Raw genomic sequence first — 21,831 nt, 5'->3', positions numbered from 1 at the left:
GCGACGGGGAGAGTGCGACGGGGGAGTGTGCGACGGGGAGAGTGCGACGGGGAGAGTGCGACGGGGGAGTGTGCGACGGGGAGAGTGCGACGGGGAGAGTGCGACGGGGGAGTGTGCGACGGGGAGAGTGTGACGGGGGAGTGTGCGACGGGGAGAGTGCGACGGGGAGAGTGCGACGGGGGAGTGTGCGACGGGGAGAGTGCGACGGGGAGAGTGTGACGGGGAGAGTGCGACGGGGGAGTGTGCGACGGGGGAGTGTGCGACGGGGAGAGTGCGACGGGGGAGTGTGCGACGGGGAGAGTGCGACGGGGAGAGTGCGACGGGGAGAGTGCGACGGGGAGAGTGTGAAGGGGAGAGTGCGACGGGGAGAGTGTGAAGGGGAGAGTGCGACGGGGAGAGAGCGACGGGGAGAGTGCGGCGGGGAGAGTGCGACGGGGAGAGTGCGACGGGGAGAGTGTGAAGGGGAGAGTGCGACGGGGAGAGTGCGAAGGGGAGAGTGTGACGGGGAGAGTGCGACGGGGGAGTGTGCGACGGGGAGAGTGCGACGGGGGGAGTGCGACGGGGAGAGTGCAACGGGGAGTGTGCGACGGGGAGAGTGCGACGGGGAGAGTGCGACGGGGAGAGTGCGACGGGGGAGTGTGCGACGGGGGAGTGTGCGACGGGGAGAGTGCGACGGGGGAGTGTGCGACGGGGAGAGTGCGACGGGGAGAGTGCGACGGGGAGAGTGCGAAGGGGAGAGTGCGAAGGGGAGAGTGCGACGGGGAGAGTGTGAAGGGGAGAGTGTGACGGGGAGAGTGCGACGGGGAGAGTGCGACGGGGAGAGTGCGATGGGGAGAGTGCGACGGGGAGAGTGCGAAGGGGAGAGTGCGATGGGGAGAGTGCGACGGGGAGAGTGCGACGGGGAGAGTGCGACGGGGAGAGTGCGACGGGGAGAGTGCGAAGGGGAGAGTGCGACGGGGGGAGTGCGACGGGGAGAGTGCGACGGGGAGAGTGCGACGGGGAGAGTGCGAAGGGGAGAGTGCGACGGGGAGAGTGCGACGGGGGGAGTGCGACGGGGGAGTGTGACGAGGAGAGTGCGACGGGGAGAGTGCGACGGGGAGAGTGCGACGGGGGGAGTGCGACGGGGAGAGTGCGACGGGGAGAGTGCGACGGGGAGAGTGCGACGGGGAGAGTGTGACAGGTTGAGATTGAAACATACAACATAGAAGATAGGAGCAGGAGTAGGCCATTTGGCCCCTCGAGCCTGCTCCGCCATTCAATGCGATCATGGCTGATCATCCAAATTCAGTACCCTGTCCCTGCCTTCTCCCCATATCCCTTGATCCCTTTAGCTTTAAGAAATATATCTAACTCCTTCTTGAATGTATTTAATGAATTGGCCTCAACTGCCTTATGTGGTAGAGAATTCCACAGGTTCACCACTCTCTGGGTGAAGAAATTCCTCCTCATCTCTTTCCTAAATGGCTTACCCCTTATCCTTAGACTATGACCCCTGGTTCTGGACTCCCCGGCCATCGGGAACATCCTTCCTGCATCTAGTCTGTCTAGTCCTGTTAGAATTTTGTAAGTTTCAATGAGATCCCCTCTCATTCTTCTAATGTCCACCGAGTACAAGCCTAATTGACCAAATCTCTCCTCATACGTCATTCCTGCCATCCCAGGTATCAGTCAGGTGAATCTTCGCTGCACTCCCTCCATGGCAAGAACATCCTTCCTCAGATAAGGTGACCAAAACTGCACACAATACTCAAGGTGTGGTATCACCAAGGCCCTGTACAACTGCAGCAAGACATCCTTGTTCCTGTACTCGAATCCTCTCGCTACAAAGGCCAACATATCATTTGCCTTCTTAACCGCCTGCTGCACCTGCATGCTTACCTTCAGCGACTGGTGCACAAGGACACACAGGTCTCGTTGCACTTCCCCTTCTCCCAATCTATTGCCGTTCAGGTAATAATCTGCCTTCCTGTTTTTGCCACTAAAGTGGATAACCTCACATTTATCCACATTATACTGCATCTGCCATACATCTGCCCAATCACCCAACCTGTCCAAATCATAATGGGGTTTCTCGGCATCCTCCTCACCGCACACACGCCCACCCAGCTTTGTGTCGTATGCAAACTTGGAGATATTACATCTAGTTCCCTCGTCTAGATCATTAATATATATTGTGAATAGCAGCGGTCCAAGGATCGATCCCTGCAGTACCCCACTAGTCACTGCCTACCACTCAGAAAAAGAGCCGTTTATTCCAACTCTTTGCTTCCTGTCCGCCAGCCAGTTCTCTATCCAAGTCAGTACCTTGCCCCCAATCCCATGTGCTTTAACTTTACACATTAATCTCTTATGCGGGACCTTATCGAAAGCCTTCTGAAAGTCCAAATACACCACATCTACTGGTTCTCCCTTATCTATTTTACCAGTTACATCCTCAAAAAATTCCAGTAGATTAGTCAAGCACGATTTACCTTTTGTAAATCCATGTTGACTTTGTCCGATCCTGTCACTGTTTTCCAAGTGCTCTGCTATTACATCTTTTATAATGGACTCTAGCATTTTCCCCACTACTGATGTCAGGCTTACCGGTCTATAATTCCCCATTTTCTCTCTACCAACTTTTATAAATAGTGGGGTAACATTAGCTACCCTCCAATTCATGGGAACTGTTCCAGAGTCTATAGAATTTTGGAAGATGTCCAGCAATGCATCTACTATTTCTAGGGCCACTTCCTTAAGTACCCTGGGATGTAGATTATCAGGCCCTGGGGATTTATCGGCCTTCAATCCCGTCAATTTCCCTAACACCATTTCCCTACAAATACTGATTTCATTCAGTTCCTCCATCTCATTAGAACCTATGTTCCCCGACGTCTCTGGGAGGTTATTTGTGTCCTCCTTTGTGAAGACAGAACCAAAGTATGTATTTAATTGGGGTGCCATTTCTTTGTTCCCCATTATTAAGGAACAAGGATGTCTCGCTGCAGTTGTACAGGGCCTTGGTGAGACTGCATCTTGAGTACTGTGTGCAGTTTTGGTCGCCTTATCTGAGGAAGGATGTTCTTGCCATGGAAGGAGTTCAGCGAAGGTTCACCAGGCTGATACCTGGGATGGCAGGAATGATGTATGAGGAGAGATTGGGTCGATTGGGCTTGTACTCGCTGGAATTTAGAAGAATGAGAGGGGATCTCATTGAAACATAAAATTCTGACAGGACTGAACAGGCTAGATGCAGGAAGGATGTTCCCGATTGTTGGGGAGTCCAGAACCAGGGGTCACAGTCTAAGGATAAGGGGTAGGCCATTTAGGACAGAAATTAGGAGGAATTTCTTCACCCAGAGAGTGGTGAACCTGTGGAATTCACTACCACAGAAGGCAGTAGAGGCCAATTCATTAAATATATTCAAGAAGGAGTTGGATATATTTCTTAAGGCTAAAGGGATCAAGGGGTATGGGGAGAAAGCAGGGACCGAATTTGGATGATCAGCCATGATCACATTGAATGGCGGAGCAGGCTCGAGGGGCCGAATGGCCTACTCCTGCTCCTATCTTCCATGTTTAATTCACCTGATCCTGACTGCAAGGGACCTATGCTTGACTTCACCAATCTTTTTCTCTTCACATATCTATAGAAGCTTTTACAGTCAGTTTTTATGTTCCCTGCAAGCTTACTCTCATACTCTATTTTCCCCCTCTTAATTTATCCCTTTGTCCTCCTTTGCTGAATCCTAAACTGCTCCCAATCCTCAGGTTTGCTGCTTATTCTGGCCAATTTATATGTCCTCTCCTTGGATCTTATGCTATCCCTAATTTCCCTTGTTAGCCACGGTTGAGTCACCTTTTTTGTTTTATTTTTATGCCAAACAGGGATGAACAAATTCTGTACTTCATCCATGCGATCTTTAAATGTTTGCCATTGCGTTTAAGTAACCCTTTAAGTAACATTCCCCAATCAATCCTACCCAACTCGCGCCTCATACCATCGTAGTTTCCTTTATATAAATTCAGGACCCTAGTCTCTGACTCAATTACTTCACTCTCCATCTTAATGAAGAATTCTATCATATTATGATTGCTCCGCCCCAAGGGGCCTCGCACAACAAGATTGCTAATTAATCCTTTCTCATTACATAATACCCAGTCTAAGATGGCCTGATCTCTAGTTGGTTCCTCGACATATTTGCAGACGACACAAAGCTGGGTGGGCGTGTGTGCTGTGAGGAGGGTGCCGAGAAACTCCAGGATGATTTGGACAGGTTGGGTGATTGGGCAGAAGCATGGCAGATGCAATATAACGTGGATCAATGTGAGGTTATCCACTTTGGTGGCAAAAACAGGAAGGCAGATTATTATCTGAATGGCAATAGATTGGGAGAAGGGGAAGTGCAACGAGACCTGGGCATCCTTGTGCACCAGTCCTTGAAGGTAAGCATGTAGGTGCAGCAGGCGGTTAAGAAGGCAAATGGTATGTTGGCCTTCGTAGCGAAAGGGTTTGAGTACAGGAACAAGGATGTCTTGCTGCAGTTGTACAGGGCCTTGGTGAGACCACATCTTGAGTATTGTGTGCAGTTTTGGTCGCCTTATCTGAGGAAGGATGTTCTTGCCATGAAAGGAGTTCAGCGAAGATTCACCAGGCTGATACCTGGGATGGCAGGAATGACATATGAGGAGAGATTGGGTCGATTGGGCTTGTACTCGCTGGAATTTAGAAGAATGAGAGGGGATCTCATTGAAACATAAAATTCTGACAGGACTGAACAGACTAGATGCAGGAAGGATGTTCCCGATGGTTGGGGAGTCCAGAACCAGGGGTCACAGTCTAAGGATAAGGGGTAGGCCATTTAGGACAGAAATGAGGAGGAATTTCTTCACCCAGAGAGTGGTGAACCTGTGGAATTCACTACCACATAAGGCAGTTGAGGCCAATTCATTAAATATATTCAAGAAGGAGTTGGATATATTTCTTAAGGCTAAAGGGATCAAGGGATATGGGGAGAAGGCAGGGACAGGGTACTGAATTTGGATGATCAGCCATGATCGCATTGAATGGCAGAGCAGGCTCGAGGGACTGAATGGCCTACTCCTGCTCCTATCTTCTATGTTTCTAAGTTTCTATATTGGTCCAGGAAACCATCCCGTATACACTCCAGGAATTCCTCCTCCACAGTATTTTTACTAATTTGGTTAGCCCAATCTATATGTAGATTAAAGTCACCCATGATAACTGCTGTGCCCTTATTGCACTCTTCTCTAATTTCCCATTTAATGCCATCCCCGACCTCCGCATTACTGTTTGGAGGTCTATATACCACTCCCACTAACGTTTTCTGCCCCTTGGTATTTCTCAGCTCTACCCATACAGATTCCACCTCATCAGAGCTAATATCCTTCCTTGCTATTGTGATGGGGAGAGTGTGACAGGGAGAGTGTGACAGCATGTGATGGGGAGAGTGTGACGGGTGTGTAGTGTCCGTGTGTAGATAAAGACACTGAAGACCGGAGTTGGTTCATAGGTATTTACTAAGCAAGTCTGGGGGGGGTTTCTAAAGGATATACACAATACACAGGCTTATATAGCCCAAGTGGCAATTACCGGCATTACGCACACCTGGGGCTCTTAAAGGCACATACACCATAATTGCTCTTAAAGGCACATACACCACAGGGTGTGCTGGGGAGAGTGTGACAGGGGAGTGTGATGGGGAGAGTGTGACAGGGTGTGATGGGGAGAGTGTGACAGCATGTGATGGGGAGAGTGTGACAGGGTGTAATGGGGAGAGTGTGACGGGTGTGCTGGGGAGAGTGTGACGGGTGTGCTGGGGAGAGTGTGACAGGGGAGTGTGATGGGGAGAGTGTGACAGGGTGTGATGGGGTGAGTGTGACAGGGAGAGTGTGACAGCGTGTGATGGGAAGAGTGTGACAGGGTGTGATGGGGAGAGTGTGACAGGGAGAGTGTGACAGCGTGTGATGGGAAGAGTGTGACAGGTCGTGACAGGGAGAGCGTGACAGGTCGTGGCAGGGAGAGCGTCACAGGTCGTGACAGGGAGAGCGTGACAGGTCGTGACAGGGAGAACGTGACAGGTCGTGACAGGGAGAGCGTGACAGGGAGAGCGTGACAGGTCGTGACAGGGGAAAGTGTGACAGTGTGTATGATGGGGTGAGTGCGAAGGGGAGTTTGTGACGGAGAGTGTGACGAGGAGAGTGTGATGAGGTGTGTGATGCGGAGTGTGTGACAGGGTGTGATGGGGAGAGCGTGACGGTGTGACGGGGAGAGCGTGACAGGTTGTGACGGGGAGAGTGTGACAGGGTGTGATGGGGAGAGTGTGACAGGGGAGTGTGACGGGGGAGTGTGACGGGGGAGTGTGACGGGGGAGTCTGACGGGGGAGTGTGACGGGGGAGTGTGATGGGGGAGTGTGACAGCGTGTGATGGGGAGAGTGTGACGGGGTGTGATGGGGAGAGTGTGACGGGGTGTGACGGGGAGAGTGTGACGGGGTGTGACGGGGAGAGTGTGACAGGGTGTGATGGGGAGAGTGTGACAGGGTGTGACGGGGAGAGTGTGACAGGGTGTGATGGGGAGAGTGTGACAGGGTGTGACGGGGAGAGTGTGACAGGGTGTGATGGGGAGAGTGTGACGGGGTGTGATGGGGAGAGTGTGACGGGGTGTGACGGGGAGTGTTTGACGGGGTGTGACGGGGAGAGTGTGACAGGGTGTGATGGGGAGAGTGTGACGGGGTGTGACGGGGAGAGTGTGACGGGGTGTGACGGGGAGAGTGTGACAGGGTGTGATGGGGAGAGTGTGACAGGGTGTGATGGGGAGAGTGTGACAGGGTGTGATGGGGAGAGTGTGACAGGGTGTGATGGAGAGTGTGACAGGGTGTGATGGGGAGAGTGTGACAGGGTGTGATGGGGAGAGTGTGACAGGGTGTGACGGGGAGAGTGTGACGGGGTGTGACGGGGAGAGTGTGACGGTGTGATGGGGAGAGTGTGACAGGGTGTGATGGGGAGAGTGTGACGGGGTGTGACGGGGAGAGTGTGACGGGGTGTGACGGGGAGAGTGTGACGGGGTGTGATGGGGAGAGTGTGACAGGGTGTGATGGGGAGAGTGTGACAGGGTGTGATGTGGAGAGTGTGACAGGGTGTTATGGGGAGTGTGTGACAGGGTGTGATGGGGAGAGTGTGACAGGGTGTGATGGGGAGAGTGTGACAGGGTGTGATGGGGAGAGTGTGACAGGGTGTGATGGAGAGTGTGACAGGGTGTGATGGGGAGAGTGTGACAGGGTGTGATGGAGAGTGTGACAGGGTGTGATGGGGAGAGTGTGACAGGGTGTGATGGGGAGAGTGTGACAGGGTGTGATGGGGAGAGTGTGACAGGGTGTGATGGGGAGAGTGTGACAGGGTGTGATGGGGAGAGTGTGACAGGGTGTGATGGGTAGAGTGTGACAGGGTGTGATGGGGAGAGTGTGACAGGGTGTGATGGGGAGAGTGTGACAGGGTGTGATGGGGAGAGTGTGACAGGGTGTGATGGGGAGAGTGTGACAGGGTGTGATGGGGAGAGTGTGACAGGTTGTGACGGGGAGAGTGTGACAGGGTGTGATGGGGAGAGTGTGACGGGGAGAGTGTGACGGGGGAGTGTGACGGGGGAGTGTGACGGGGGAGTGTGACGGGGGAGTGTGACGGGGGAGTGTGATGGGGAGAGTGTGACAGGGTGTGATGGGGAGTGTGTGACAGGGTGTGACAGGGAGAGTGTGACAGGGTTATGGGGAGTGTGACAGGGTGTGACGGGGAGAGTGTGACAGGGTGTGATGGGGAGAGTGTGACAGGGTGTGATGGGGAGAGTGTGACAGGGTGTGATGGGGAGAGTGTGACAGGGTGTGATGGGGAGAGTGTGACAGGGTGTGATGGGGAGAGTGTGACAGGGTGTGATGGGGAGTGTGTGACTGGGTGTGATGGGGAGAGTGTGACAGGGTGTGATGGGGAGTGTGTGACAGGGTGTGACGGGGGAGTGTGACAGGGTGTGATGGGGAGAGTGTGACAGGGTGTGATGGGGAGAGTGTGACAGGGTGTGATGGGGAGAGTGTGACAGGGTGTGATGGGGAGAGTGTGACAGGGTGTGATGGGGAGTGTGTGACAGGGTGTGACGGGGGAGTGTGACAGGGTGTGATGGGGAGAGTGTGACAGGGTGTGATGGGGAGAGTGTGACAGGGTGTGATGGGGAGAGTGTGACGGGGTGTGATGGGGAGTGTGTGACAGGGTGTGATGGGGAGAGTGTGACAGGGTGTGATGGGGAGAGTGTGACGGGGAGAGTGTGACGGGGGAGTGTGACGGGGGAGTGTGACGGGGGAGTGTGACGGGGTGTGATGGGGAGAGTGTGACGGGGTGTGATGGGGAGAGTGTGACGGGGAGAGTGTGACAGGGTGTGATGGGGAGAGTGTGACAGGGTGTGATGGGGAGAGTGTGACAGGGTGTGACGGGGAGAGTGTGACAGGGTGTGATGGGGAGAGTGTGACAGGGTGTGACGGGGAGAGTGTGACAGGGTGTGATGAGGAGAGTGTGACAGGGTGTGATGGGGAGAGTGTGACAGGGTGTGATGGGGAGTGTGACAGGGTGTGACAGGGACAGTGGTATGGGGAGGGTGTTGTAGTGTATGTACCCGTCTACCTTTAAGAGAACTATTGTATGTAACCGTCCACCTTTAAGAGAACTACGTTAGGTGTTGCACTACTTTGTTGGCTTCTGTATACTGTAATACCGACGGTGACCACACCGGTATATAAGTGCTGTGTCAGGATTATTGGGCAGATTCGCCCTGACACCTTCGAATAGTAAAGTCCTGTTTTAAGTTACTCTTGGAGTCTGTGTATTAATTAACTAAACAACCCACAGACTTTACAGTGGCGACGAGTCCGATCGTACCCTGCGGCAACAATAATTCCGAAGCAGTTAACGAGCGTCGAGAAGAGGCAACCGCCCTCGTCATTCTGCTGGGAGAAAACTCGAGTCTGCAGAGCTGGAAAGGAGGAAGAATTCAGAGACAAAGACTTCCATCAGCAACAGGCACTGACTGTCCCTTCTGCCACGGTGAGGAGTGAGCCGATCAGCACGAGAAGCAAGCCGGCCACGGTGATTGTGAGTAAGGGAAAAGTAAAAAGAATAACCGGAGGATAAGGGCGGTGCACTCGACCACGGTCGAGGGGGAAAGGAGCCGGACAGAAGTCGGGCCCAGAGGCGCTGAGACTGGGGCAGCGTGGAGCAAGGAAGCCGCGGTACAGACAGGCTGGGGACGCAACGGCGTCGTGAGACAGCTAGACCGCGACCGGCGAAAAAGGCCGGGCAGCGACCGAAGCCACGAAGCGCTGCGACCGGGAGCGTAGGCGCGGGACGATATAAAAACTCAGCCGCAGCCGGGGAGGGAAGCACCGGACTGCGAGAGGGCTGGGAAGTGCGATTGGGAGCCGAGCGAGCGGGAGAGGCAGAGCCGACCAAGGGAGACTGAGCGAGAGCCAGTCCAGCGGCTGAAACTGTTCGCCGTCAACGGGGTGTACCCAGCGCCGGTAGAGCCGAGCGAGCGGGAGAGAGACAGAGCCCAAGCAAGGGGAACTGAGCGAGAGCCAGCCCAACGGCTGAAACTGTTTGCCGTCAACGGGGTGTACCCAGCGCCGGTTGCCCTGCCGAGAAAAGGGAAAGCACTGAAGCCGACGCGCAGGCTGTGAACCTGAAAGCCAGCGGCCGTCGCCCGTGGGGAAAGTGTACCCCTCCCGCCAGGGGAAGAAACGCGGGAAGCCGCCATTAGGCGGAGAAGACGACAGAAGCGGGAAACCGCCATTGAAGTGGGCGGGGAGAGAAGATAAGCGCGGGAAACCGCCATTTTCGCGGGAACCGCCATCTTGGAAAAAAAAAGAAAATTTAAAGAAATAATTCGTGGTGTTATCAGGAAGAGAGGAAGATGCCTAAGCGTGGTAACATCAACGATTTTAATTCCGAGGTAGAAGACTGGGCCACGTATGTTGAACGCATTGAGATCTATTGTGAGGCCAATAAAATAGAAGAAGATGACAAAGCTATAACCTTGCTAAACTCGATGGGCGCGAAGACATACGGGCTCTTGAAGCATCTACTATCACCAGCTAAACCGGCGGATCAGACTTTCGATGATATTGTGGCTGTTCTGAAGGATCACTTGAACCCCACACCGTTGATGTTGGCAGAACGATTCAAATTCTATGCAAGAACGCAAAGGAAAGGTGAAAGCAACGCAGAATACTTGGTTGAACTGCGTAGACTAGCGAAACACTGCCAGTTTGGAGGGAATCTGACAGAGGCATTGCGAGACAAGTTCGTGTGCAGAATGTCAAAGGAAGAAACACAAAAACGACTGCTCGAAGAGAACGATTTTACACTTGAGAAGGCTGTCCTTATTGCTGCATCGAACGAAGCCGCAGCGAAAGGAACGGCGGAAATGCAGCTAAAGGCAGCGGCACTCAGGGTGCAGCAAATTACTTCGGGTACAACGAAATGCTATCATTGTGGGAAGACAACACACGACCAGAACCAATGCTGGTTTAAAAACCAGGAATGTAGGAAATGTGGCAAGCTCGGTCACATAGCTAAGGTATGCCGGTCAGGAAAGAAGACCAACAATAATGAGTCACCACAAAAGAGGTACAGAAAGGTACATGAGGTGACTAGGAAGAGTCCGGAAGAACAGAATTCGGACTCACACTCCAACTGCAAGGAACTGGATAGTCTGAGAATTCACAATGTGAGTAATGAAGCTGACCGACAAGCTATCTGGATCACACTACAGATTGCAAAAGTCCAAGTGAAAATGGAAGTGGACACCGGATCGGCGTTGATGGTCATGAATAAGCATGATTATAAAAAGTTATTCAAGCATATTCCCCTACGGGATACGGAACTAGTGTTGAAGACATACACGGGGCACAAAGTATACCCCATCGGAAAGATAGAAGTCAAGGTGAGACACAAGGACAAAGAGCACCAAAGGATGGACCTGTATGTGTTGCCTGAGGGAGGTCCACCACTTCTGGGACGGGAGTGGATCAGGAAAATAAAGATAGACTGGCATTCACTAAACACCATGACGGTAGATTCCGGAAAGGAAGATGTCAAACCTGAACGGTTGTCCAGAATATTAGACGAAGCTAAAGAGGTATTCCAGCAAGGACTGGGAACACTGCGAGGAATTAAAGCAAAGGTTAAGATTGCAGAACATGCAAGCCCAAAATTTTTCAAAGCCAGATCGGTACCTTACGCGATACGACCTGCTGTGGAGGCAGAACTGGAAGAACTTGAACGATCAGGGGTGCTGTCAAAAGTGGACTGGAGTGAGTGGGCCATGCCCATTGTTCCCGTCATGAAGTCTTCACCAAGTGACAAGCCAGGGGGACCGGGGAAGGTCCGCATCTGCGGAGACTTCAAGATCACAGTGAATCCGGTGCTTCACACGGTACAATACCCGCATCCGCGGATTGAAGATATCTTTGCTTCGTTGGCTGGAGGGAAACACTTCACCAAGATAGACCTGGCACAGGCATACTTACAAATGGAAGTCGAGGAAGAGTCGCGTCAGTACCTCACCATCAACACACACAGAGGCTTGTATCGTTATAATAGACTGGTTTTTGGGGTAGCTTCGGCTCCAGCAATTTGGCAGAGGGCCATGGAGCAGGTATTACAAGGAATTCCAAGCACGCAGTGTTACTTAGACGATATCCTGATTACGGGAGAAGACAAGGAAGAACACCTCACAAATTTGAAACTGGTGCTCACTAGGTTGAAGGAATATGGCCTTCGAGTTAATCGCAAGAAATGTGAGTTCTTCCAAAAACGGATCTCGTACTGCGGTCATGTCATTGACCGAGAGGGGCTGCACAAGTCACCTGACAAGATAGAAGCTGTCGTGAAGGCCCCCGCTCCGGAAAATGTATCACAGTTAAGATCATTCTTGGGGTTGATTAATTATTATCACAAGTTTCTGCCGAATCTATCCACGGTGCTGCATCCGCTGAATGCTCTGTTGCGGAAAGAAGTACCATGGAAGTGGAGTGAGGAATGTAAAAAGGCCTTTCGCAGAAGCAAGGCGTTGATTACCTCTGAAGAAGTGTTGGCTCATTTCAACCCAACGTTACGTCTTTGTCTAGCTTGTGATGCTTCCCCCTATGGAATTGGAGCAGTACTTTCACACAAGTTACCAAATGGCTCGGAAAGGCCAGTGGCATTCGCGTCCCGATCATTGACCTCCGCGGAGCGAAATTATGCTCAAATAGATAGGGAGGCCCTCAGCCTTGTGTGGGGCGTAAAGAAATTCAATCATTACCTGCAGGGCAAGAAGTTCACATTACTGACAGACCACCAGCCGTTGGTGTCCATATTCAACCCTAACAAGGCCGTTTCCACCATGACAGCGCAAAGGTTACAGAGGTGGTCCGTGTTACTTGGGGCACACCAATATGACATCGAATACAAAAGGTCCAAACAGCATGGAAATGCTGATGGGTTATCGCGCTTGCCATTGCCGATAGTAGAAGAAGCGACTACAGTGGACCCGGTAGAGATGTTCCACTCATCCATAGTGGAATGTCTACCAGTAACAAATTCGATGATCGAAAACGAAACAAGAAATGACCCGACTCTCTCACGAGTCTATGATTTAACGGTGGAGGGATGGCCAGCACAGGGCGAACCAACGCTGCCAGCATTTTCGCAGAGAAAAGAACAGCTGTCAGTGTGTCGAGGAACCCTGATGTGTGGATCTAGAGTGGTGATTCCACCCAAACTTCAACAGAAGGTGTTAAAGGAGCTGCACGAGGGACATCTGGGTGGAGTGAAAATGAAGAACCTAGCAAGAGCGTTTGTGTGGTGGCCAGGCATTGATGGGGACATCGAAGAAATCACTAAGAGTTGTCTAGGATGCCAGAAGGTCCAAAACGCGCCACCACAGGCTCCTCTGCATCCATGGGAGTGGCCCTCATCTCCTTGGCAAAGGGTACACATCGACTTTGCTGGTCCATTTATGGACTCAATGTTTCTAATAGCGGTGGATGCACACTCCAAGTGGCCGGAGGTAATAAAGATGTCCACCACCACCACGGAAAAAACCATCACAGTGTTAAGGACCATGTTTGCTAGGAATGGGCTGCCGGAACAGATCTGTTCTGATAATGGACCGCAATTTGTGTCCGAAGAATTCAAGAAATTCTTAAAGAGCAATGGGGTTAAGCACTACACGTCAGCCCCATACCATCCCGCCTCCAATGGATTGGCTGAAAGGTTTGTCCAGACCTTCAAGAAGGCCATGGGTAATGAAGCCATTAACTTACAACATAAGGTGGATAGCTTCTTGTTGGCGTACAGGAATGCAACACATGCGGTCACAAATCAAACTCCCGCCATGATGTTTTTTAATAGACGACTAAGATGCCGGCTGGATTTGCTTAAGCCAAACGTCAGAAGGGACGTAGAGAACCGGCAATTCCAGGGCATGAATGAAAGGCCAACTAGATCTTTTCAGATAGGTCAACAAGTTTTGGCCCGGGACTACCGTACCGAGAAATGGCAGCCTGGAACTATTGGAAAAAGGCTAGGGCCGTTGATGTATACGGTGGACATTGGGGACAGTATAATAAGGCGCCATGTTGACCAGATCATAGGGTCAGCCACAAATGGCCAATCTACTCCACCACCTTACACGGTTAATGTTGAGACAGAGATACCCAGAACACCTACCTCCGATCTGGTAATACTGGAATCAGATGAACCTGACACTGTCCTTCAAGCCAAATCGACCTTGCCAGAAGCACCTACTACCCCGCCGGGAGTTACGACACCACCGAGGCGTTATCCGGACAGAGTCCGGAAACCTCCAGAGAGACTGAATCTGTGAACTGTCTTGCATAAAGTTGTATATATGTTATAATGTATGTTTAATGGGGAATCAGTATGTTGTAAGCTAAAAAGGGAGGATTGTAGTGTATGTACCCGTCTACCTTTAAGAGAACTATTGTATGTAACCGTCCACCTTTAAGAGAACTACTTTAGGTGTTGCACTACTTTGTTGGCTTCTGTATACTGTAATACCGACGGTGACCACACCGGTATATAAGTGCTGTGTCAGGATTATTGGGCAGATTCGCCCTGACCTTCGAATAGTAAAGTCCTGTTTTAAGTTACTCTTGGAGTCTGTGTATTAATTAACTAAACAACCCACAGACTTTACAGGTGTGACTCCCATGTCTACAGGGCTGAAATCAGATGGGGTATTTTCCGTTCTGAAGCCCGGTTTGATCACCCCCCCGACAAACAGCAAAAGCATTTCAACAAGGCAAAACATTACCAAAAGAGAAAGCAGAGGGAGCAAGCTGTACCTGACCAGAACGGAGTGGAGGAAGGGAGAAGGAAGCTGAAACCCGCAGGAGTAACAAATGAAAAGCCACAGAACACAGAAGGGGCTGAGACAGGAGTGAAAGAGAGAAAAAATTAATACAAACACACGATAAACTTTTCAGAGAAAAAAATGTCTCATTTGAGCAAACATTTCCAAAAGGTCAAACTGAATGAGACCTAATCTGTTACACCACGACCCCTTACACCACGACCCCTTACACCACGACCCCTTACACCACGACCCCTTACACTCTGGACCCATCACACTATGACCCGTCACACTACGACCCGTTAATAAAGTTGATTCCTGGCTCATAGCTGGTCGCACAGTCTGCTCTGTTTATCTGAAATAAAGCCAGAAAATGCTAGAAATACTCAGCAGGTCAGTCAGCATCTGTGGAGAGAGAAACAGAGTTAACGTTTCAGGTCGATGACCCTTTGTCAGAACTGGAAAAAGTTAGAGATGTAACAGATTTTTAAGCAAGTGCGGGGCAGGGAAAGGGGGGAGGAGAGGAAGGAACAAAAGGGAAGGTCTGTGATAGGGTGGAAGGCAGGAGAGATTGAATGACAAAAGGGATGTTGGTGCGAGGCAATGGGACAAGTTTAGAAACAAAAGATGACTCCAGATGAAGTGTAAATGGCGATGGCAGAATGATCGACAGCTGCCATGTGGGAGAGAGAAAAAAAAGGATGGGGCCGAGGTTAAGGTCTGAAATTGTTGAACTCAGTGTTGAGTCCAGGAAGCTGTAAAGTGCCTAATCGAAAGATGAGGTGCTGTTCCTCGAGCTTACGTTGAGCTTCATTGGAACAGTGTAAGAGGCCGAGGACAGAGAGATCAGAGTGGGAGTGGAGCGGAGAATTAAAGTGACAGGCGACCGGAAGCTCGGGGTCTCCCTTACGGACTGAACGGAGGTGTTCCACAAAGCGGTCACCCAATCTGCGTTTGGTCTCCCCAATGTAGAGGAGACCACATCGTGAGCAGTGAATACAGTATACTAGATTGCAAGAAGTACAAGTAAATCGCTGTTTCACCTGGAAGGGGTGTTTGGGGCCTTGGACAGTGGGAAGGGGGGAGGGGGGAGGTAAAAGGGCAGGTGTTGCATCTCCTGCGCTTGCACGGGAAGGTGCCGGGCGAAGGGGAAGGGGTGCTGGGTGTTGAGTCTGTGTGTCCCAGTTATGTTTAGGATCAATCACTGGACACAGACAACAAGAATAACTTTTAACAGGTCTTTACTATTCGGAGGTCAGGGCTGAACTGCCCAGCAAATCCTTACACAACACTTATATATCGGTGTGGTCACCACCGGTATTACAGTATACAGCAGCCAAGAGAAAGTAGTACATCTCTTAAAGTAGTTCTCTTAAGGTGGAACAGGTTACATACACCACAATCCTCCCTTTTTAGCTTAACAGTTATATCCCCATTTAACATAACATAATAACATATATATATATATACAACTTCATGCAAAACAGTTCAAAGATTCAGTCTCTGAGGAGGCCTCCTGATTCGAGTTGGATAACGCCTTTCAGGGGTCTCTGATTCTCGTTGTTGGGGTGACTCATCTAGTTGGTCTCTTATGGATTGGACATCATCATCAGGTACATTCACTTCTGAGGTAGATGCTTCAGGTTCACTAACTTCTTCCACGGTTGTCTCTGCCGTAACCATGGGTTCGACCCTTGTTCTCGATTCTACCAGTTGGTCAGCATGACGCCGTATTACATTTTCACCAACATCTACCGTGTACATCAGGGGTCCTTGTCTGGCCCGAATTGTTCCAGATTGCCATTTCTCGTTTTTATAATCCCGGGCTAACACTGGTTGTCCTATTTCGAAACTCCGAGTGGTCTTGTTATTTATATGCTGGAACTGTTTGTTTTCAACTTCCCTCCGCACATTTGGTTTTAACAAGTCCAACCTGGACCGCAACCTCCTGTTATAGAACATCATGGCAGGACTTTGGTTTGTCACTGCATGGGTGGCGTTTTGATATGCCAGTAGGAATTTGTCCACCTTGTGTTGTAGTGGAATCTGATCTTCGCTCATGGCCTTTATCGCTTTTTTGAACATTTGTACAAATCTCTCGGCCAACCCGTTTGTAGCCGGATGATATGGGGCAGAGGTATAATGTTTCACCCCATTCTTCTTCATGAATCTCTGGAATTCTTCTGACACGAACTGCGGTCCGTTGTCTGAACATATTTGTTCTGGCAATCCATTTCTTGCAAATATCGTTCTTAACACTGCGATCGTCTTTTCCGAGGTAGTGGTAGTCATCTTAATCACTTCTGGCCATTTAGAATGTGCGTCCACCGCAATTAAAAACATGGAGTCCATGAAAGGACCAGCAAAGTCAATATGTACACGTTGCCATGGGGTTGAAGGCCATTCCCATGGATGCAGCGGTGCAATCGGAGGTGCATTTTGCACTTTTTGGCACCCTGAGCAGCTTTTCGTCAGATCCTCTATCTGTTGGTCGATACCCGGCCACCACACATAAGCCCTAGCAAAGCTTTTCATCTTGACTCCCCCCAGATGACCTTCATGCAGTTCCTTTAGAACTCTCTCTCTTAACTTAGGAGGAATAATCACCCTTGTTCCATACATCAATGTTCCTTGACAGACGGACAGCTGTTCTCGTCTTGCTGAGAATGCCGGTAACAGTGGATCACCATGTGCTGGCCATCCCTTCACCGTCGCTTCGTAGACCCTGGACAGTGTCGGGTCGTTCCTGGTTTCTTTTTCAATACTTGCATTGGTGACTGGTAAACATTCGATGATGGTCGAGTGAAATAACTCAACAGGGTCAACCGTCGGTGCCTCCTCCTCTGTAGGTAGTGGCAGGCGCGACAGCCCATCAGCATTACCATGCTGCTTTGTACCTTTGAATTCTATCTGATATTGATGTGCCCCTAGGAAAAGGGACCATCTCTGGAGTCTCTGTGCTGTCATCACCGAAACACCCTGCTTAGGGTTAAAAATGGATACCAACGGCTGGTGGTCTGTCAGAAGCGTAAACTTTTGGCCCCACACAAGGCTGAGAGCCTCCCTATCTATCTGAGCATAGTTGCGCTCAGCGGAGGTCAATGATCTGGATGCGAACGCAACTGGCCTCTCCTGGCCATTTGGCAACTTGTGTGAGAGTACTGCCCCAATACCATATGGAGAAGCATCACAAGCCAAACGAATAGGCAGCGTTGGGTTGAAGTGAGCCAACACTTCCTCTGAGGTGATCAATGCCTTGCTTTCGCGAAAGGCCCTCTTACATTCCTCGCTCCACTTCCATGGTACTCCCTTCTGCAAAAGAGCGTTCAGCGGGTGCAGCACCGTGGATAAATTTGGCAGAAACTTATGGTAATAGTTAATCAACCCTAGAAACGACCTCAATTGGGATACATTATCCGGAGCGGGAGCCTTCACAACAGCTTCGATCTTGTCAGGAGACTTATGAAGCCCCTCCTGGTCAATGACATGACCACAGTACGAGATCCGCTTCTGAAAGAATTCACATTTCTGGCGATTAACTCGAAGACCATATTCTTTCAATCTGGTGAGCACCAGTTCCAAGTTTGCAAGGTGTTCCTCGTCATCATCTCCTGTAATCAGAATATCGTCCAGGTAACATTGTGTACCTGGAATTCCCTGTAATACCTGCTCCATGGCCCTCTGCCAAATTGCCAGAGCCGATGCCACTCCAAAAACCAGTCTATTATACCGGTACAAGCCTCTATGCATGTTGATCGTGAGATACTGGCGTGACTCTTCCTCAACTTCCATCTGTAAGTACGCCTGCGCCAGGTCTATCTTGGTGAAGTGTTTCCTGCCAGACAACGAAGCGAAGATATCCTCAATCCGCGGAAGCGGATACTGCACCGTGTGAAGCACCGGATTAACAGTGATCTTGAAATCTCCACAGATGCGAACCTTCCCCGGTTCCCCCGGCTTGTTGCTCGATGAACGCTTCATGACGGGGACAATGGGCGTGGCCCACTCACTCCAGTCTACCTTAGACAGTACTCCTGAACATTCTAGCCCTTCCAGCTCAGCTTCCACAGCAGGTCGTATTGCATAAGGTACCGGTCTGGCTTTGAAAAATTTCGGGTTTGCATGTTCTTCAACCTTGATGTTTGCCGTAATTCTTCTCAGTGTTCCCAGTCCCTGTTGGAACACCTCTTTAGCATCATCCAATATTCTGGACAATCGTTTAGGTTTGACATCTTTTGTACCGGAATCTACCGTTAGTGCTTTTAAGGAATGCCAGTCCATATTCATTTTCCTAATCCACTCCCGTCCCAGTAGTGGTGGACCTCCCTCAGGTAGCACATATAAGTCCATTCCTCGGCTTTCTTTGCCCTTGTGGACCACCTTTACCTCTATCTTCCCGATGGGGTATACTCTTTGCCCCGTGTATGTTTTCAATACAATCTCCGTATCCCGTAGGGGAATATGTGGGAATAACCTTTTGTAATCTTTCTTATTCATGACCGTCAATGCCGATCCAGTGTCCAATTCCATCTTCACTTGGACTCCTGCTATCTGAAGTGTGACCCAAATTGTTTGGAGGTCTGCTTCCTTACCAACATTGTGTACTCTTAGACTACCCAGTTCATTACTGCTGGAGTCTGAATCTGACTTCTGTTCGTTCGAACTGTTCTCTGTCACTTTGTGTACCTTTCTGTACTTTTCCTGCGGTGACTTTTTGTTGCTGGTCTTCTTTCCTGACCAGCATACTTTAGCAATGTGACCAAGCCTGCCACATTTTCTGCATTCCTGATTTTTGAACCTGCACTGGTTCTGATCGTGCGTTGTCTTTCCACAACGATAACATTTTACTGTACTCAAGACCATTTGATTGGTGCTGAGTTCCGGTGACCGTAGCTGCATTTCCGCAGTGCCTCTCGCTGCGGCTTCGTGCGATGCTGCAATAGTGACAGCTTTATCAAGCGTAAGCTCATTCTCCTCAAGCAGTCGCTTTTGTGTTCCTTCTTTTAACAATCCACACACAAATTTATCTCTCAGCGCATCTGCTAGTCCTGTTCCAAACTGACAGTACTTTGCTAGCTTACGCAGTTCAATTAAAAATTCAGCGTTGCTTTCGTCTTTCAGCTGCGTTCTTCTGTAAAATTTAAATCGTTCCACTATCATCAGCGGCGTGGGGTTTAAATGATCTTTCAGGACAGTAACAATATTCGTGAAAGTCTGATCCGCCGGTTTATTTGGTGATAGAAGGTGCTTCAATAGCCCGTATGTTTTCGCACCCATTAAGCTTAATAAGGTTAGTGCTTTCTCATCATTTGGTACATTATTTGCTTTACAATACACTTCCATGCGTTCTACATACGTGGTCCAATCTTCGATATCACTATCAAAGGTATTAATGCTCCCATGTTTAGGCATCCTTGCAATTTTTTTTTTTTAAATTTCTTTTTCTCAAAATGGCGGCTTCCCGCGCTTGTCTTCTTCCCCCGCCTACTAAAATGGCGGCTTCCCGCGCTTGGCGGTCTTTCCCGCGCTCGTCTTCTTCCCCCGCCGACTACAATGGCGGATTCCCGCGTTTGCCTTCTTCCCCCGCTAGCTGCAATGGCGATTGCCATGCTGCTGCCGTTCTCGCCTCCCCAGCGGTTCTCACTCCCCGACGCTGCTTTGCCTCGCAGCCCCGCTTGCAGCCAGGTCCTTTACACCGGCTGCGTTTGAATTCTCCGCGGCTCTCGAGCCTTAAGCTGCCCCAGTCGCTGCGCCTCTCGGCCTCGATTGCAGCCCGGCCCTTTCTACCGGCCGTGGTCGAGCTCTCCGCCCTTATTCCTCCGTTTTCCCTCCCCTACTCCACAGCCAACGCGGCCGACTTTCTGCTCGTGTCGCTGATCGGCTTACCCACCACCGTGGTAGAAGGGATGATCACTGCCTGTCGCTGATGGAGGGCTTCGTGGTCAGAATTCTTTTTCTTTTTAACCCGGGTTCTCGATGCCTCCCGTGCGATGGTGCTCAGCAGGATGATGAGGGCGGATGCCTCTTCTCGACTCCCGTTCTGAGGACAAAGCTGCCTTGGATGTAAAACTGCCGCAGGGTAAGATCGGACTCGTCGCCACTGTTGAGTCTGTGTGTCCCAGTTATGTTTAGGATCAATCACTGGACACAGACAACAAGAATAACTTTTAACAGGTCTTTACTATTCGGAGGTCAGGGCTGAACTGCCCAGCAGATCCTTACACAACACTTATATACCGGTGTGGTCACCACCGGTATTACAGTATACAGCAGCCAAGAGAAAGTAGTACATCTCTTAAAGTAGTTCTCTTAAGGTGGAACAGGTTACATACACCACACTGGGGGTGGTGGCGGAGTGGACTAGGGTGTCGCGGAGGGAGCGGTCCCTATGGAATGCTGAAAGTGGGGGGGAGGGGAAGATGTATTAGGTGATGGGGTCACGCTGGAGGTGACGGAGGATGATCCGTTGAATGTGGAGGCTGGTGGGGTCAAAGGTGAGGACAAGGGGAACCCTATCGTGGTTCTGGGAGGGAGGGGCAGGGGTGAGAGCAGAAGTGCGGGAAACGGAAAGGACACGGTCGAGGGCCGTGTCAACCACGGTAGAGGGGAATCCTCGGATGAGGAAAAGGGAAGACATGTCAGAAGCACAAGTATGGAAGGTGGCATCGTCGGAGCTGATGCTGCCTGACCTGCTGAGTATTTCTAGCATTTTCTGTTTTTATTTCAGATTTCCAGCACCCACAGTATTTTGCCTTTGTATTACTACTCTGTTTATCTCTGCACTATGGTATGTGTCTTTCACTCTCCACTGCCTCTATGTACATTTGCTCCCAGTCCAGCAATGCCTTTAAGTTAAAATTCTCTTCTTTGTGTTCAAATCCCTCCATGGCCTCACTCCTCCCTATCTCTGTAACCTCCTCCAGCCCTTCAACCCTCCGAGATCTCTGCGCTCCTCCCATTCCGGCCTCTTGCGCATCCTCGATTGTAATCGCTCCACCATAGGCGGCCGTGCCTTCAGCTGCAGGTGCAGGCGGTTTGCTTGTAGATATGAACATTGGAATTACTGGACTTATCAGACCCGGATCCATCCAGTTCACCTTCTACCATCCTGGTAGTCACATGTTACAATGAAAATGGAGTTATTGACCAATCACAGCGATCGATCTCGATCAATGAGTCTAACAGACCCAGACATGAAGTGAGCTAAATCCCAGTGGGGGAGAGCTTTGGGAACCAGAGGTCCAAACTCACCTGTTCCTCCCGAGCTCGCTACACTCACCACACCTCATGTCTCCAATTACTCAGATACTGGAGCACTAAATGTGATTTTCTGGGGGAAATCGATCGAATTCACTTTGAATGGGTCAACACTAACTGCTCCCACCGTCCCCTCGGGAGCCTGTTCCATAGATTGACCACTCGCTCACTGAAATATTG

The 21,831-nt window shown here is 50.6% G+C and overlaps 1 protein-coding gene across 3 annotated transcripts in view; it reads right to left on the bottom strand.

Moving 5' to 3' along the window:
- LOC147122438 (guanine nucleotide exchange factor VAV3-like) overlaps nt 1-21,831 on the bottom strand; it is a 307,623-nt gene that overhangs the window by 22,683 nt on the left and 263,109 nt on the right. For 2 of the 3 annotated variants that reach the window (XM_085983597.1, XM_085983596.1), the window contains exon 26: nt 14,387-14,470. The exons of the other annotated variant lie outside the window; for it this stretch is intronic. In XM_085983597.1, coding sequence (XP_085839723.1) covers nt 14,387-14,470 — 84 coding nt within the window. The remainder of the gene's footprint in view (nt 1-14,386; nt 14,471-21,831) is intronic. 3 annotated transcript variants of the gene reach the window in all.

Source organism: Somniosus microcephalus, chromosome 3, assembly GCF_052327205.1.
Source record: "Somniosus microcephalus isolate GS21.2 chromosome 3, FLI_Smic_1.0, whole genome shotgun sequence".
Lineage (NCBI taxonomy): Eukaryota > Metazoa > Chordata > Chondrichthyes > Squaliformes > Somniosidae > Somniosus > Somniosus microcephalus.
Note: the sequence above shows the minus strand (reverse complement) of the source record. Positions and strands in the feature narration are given on the sequence as shown.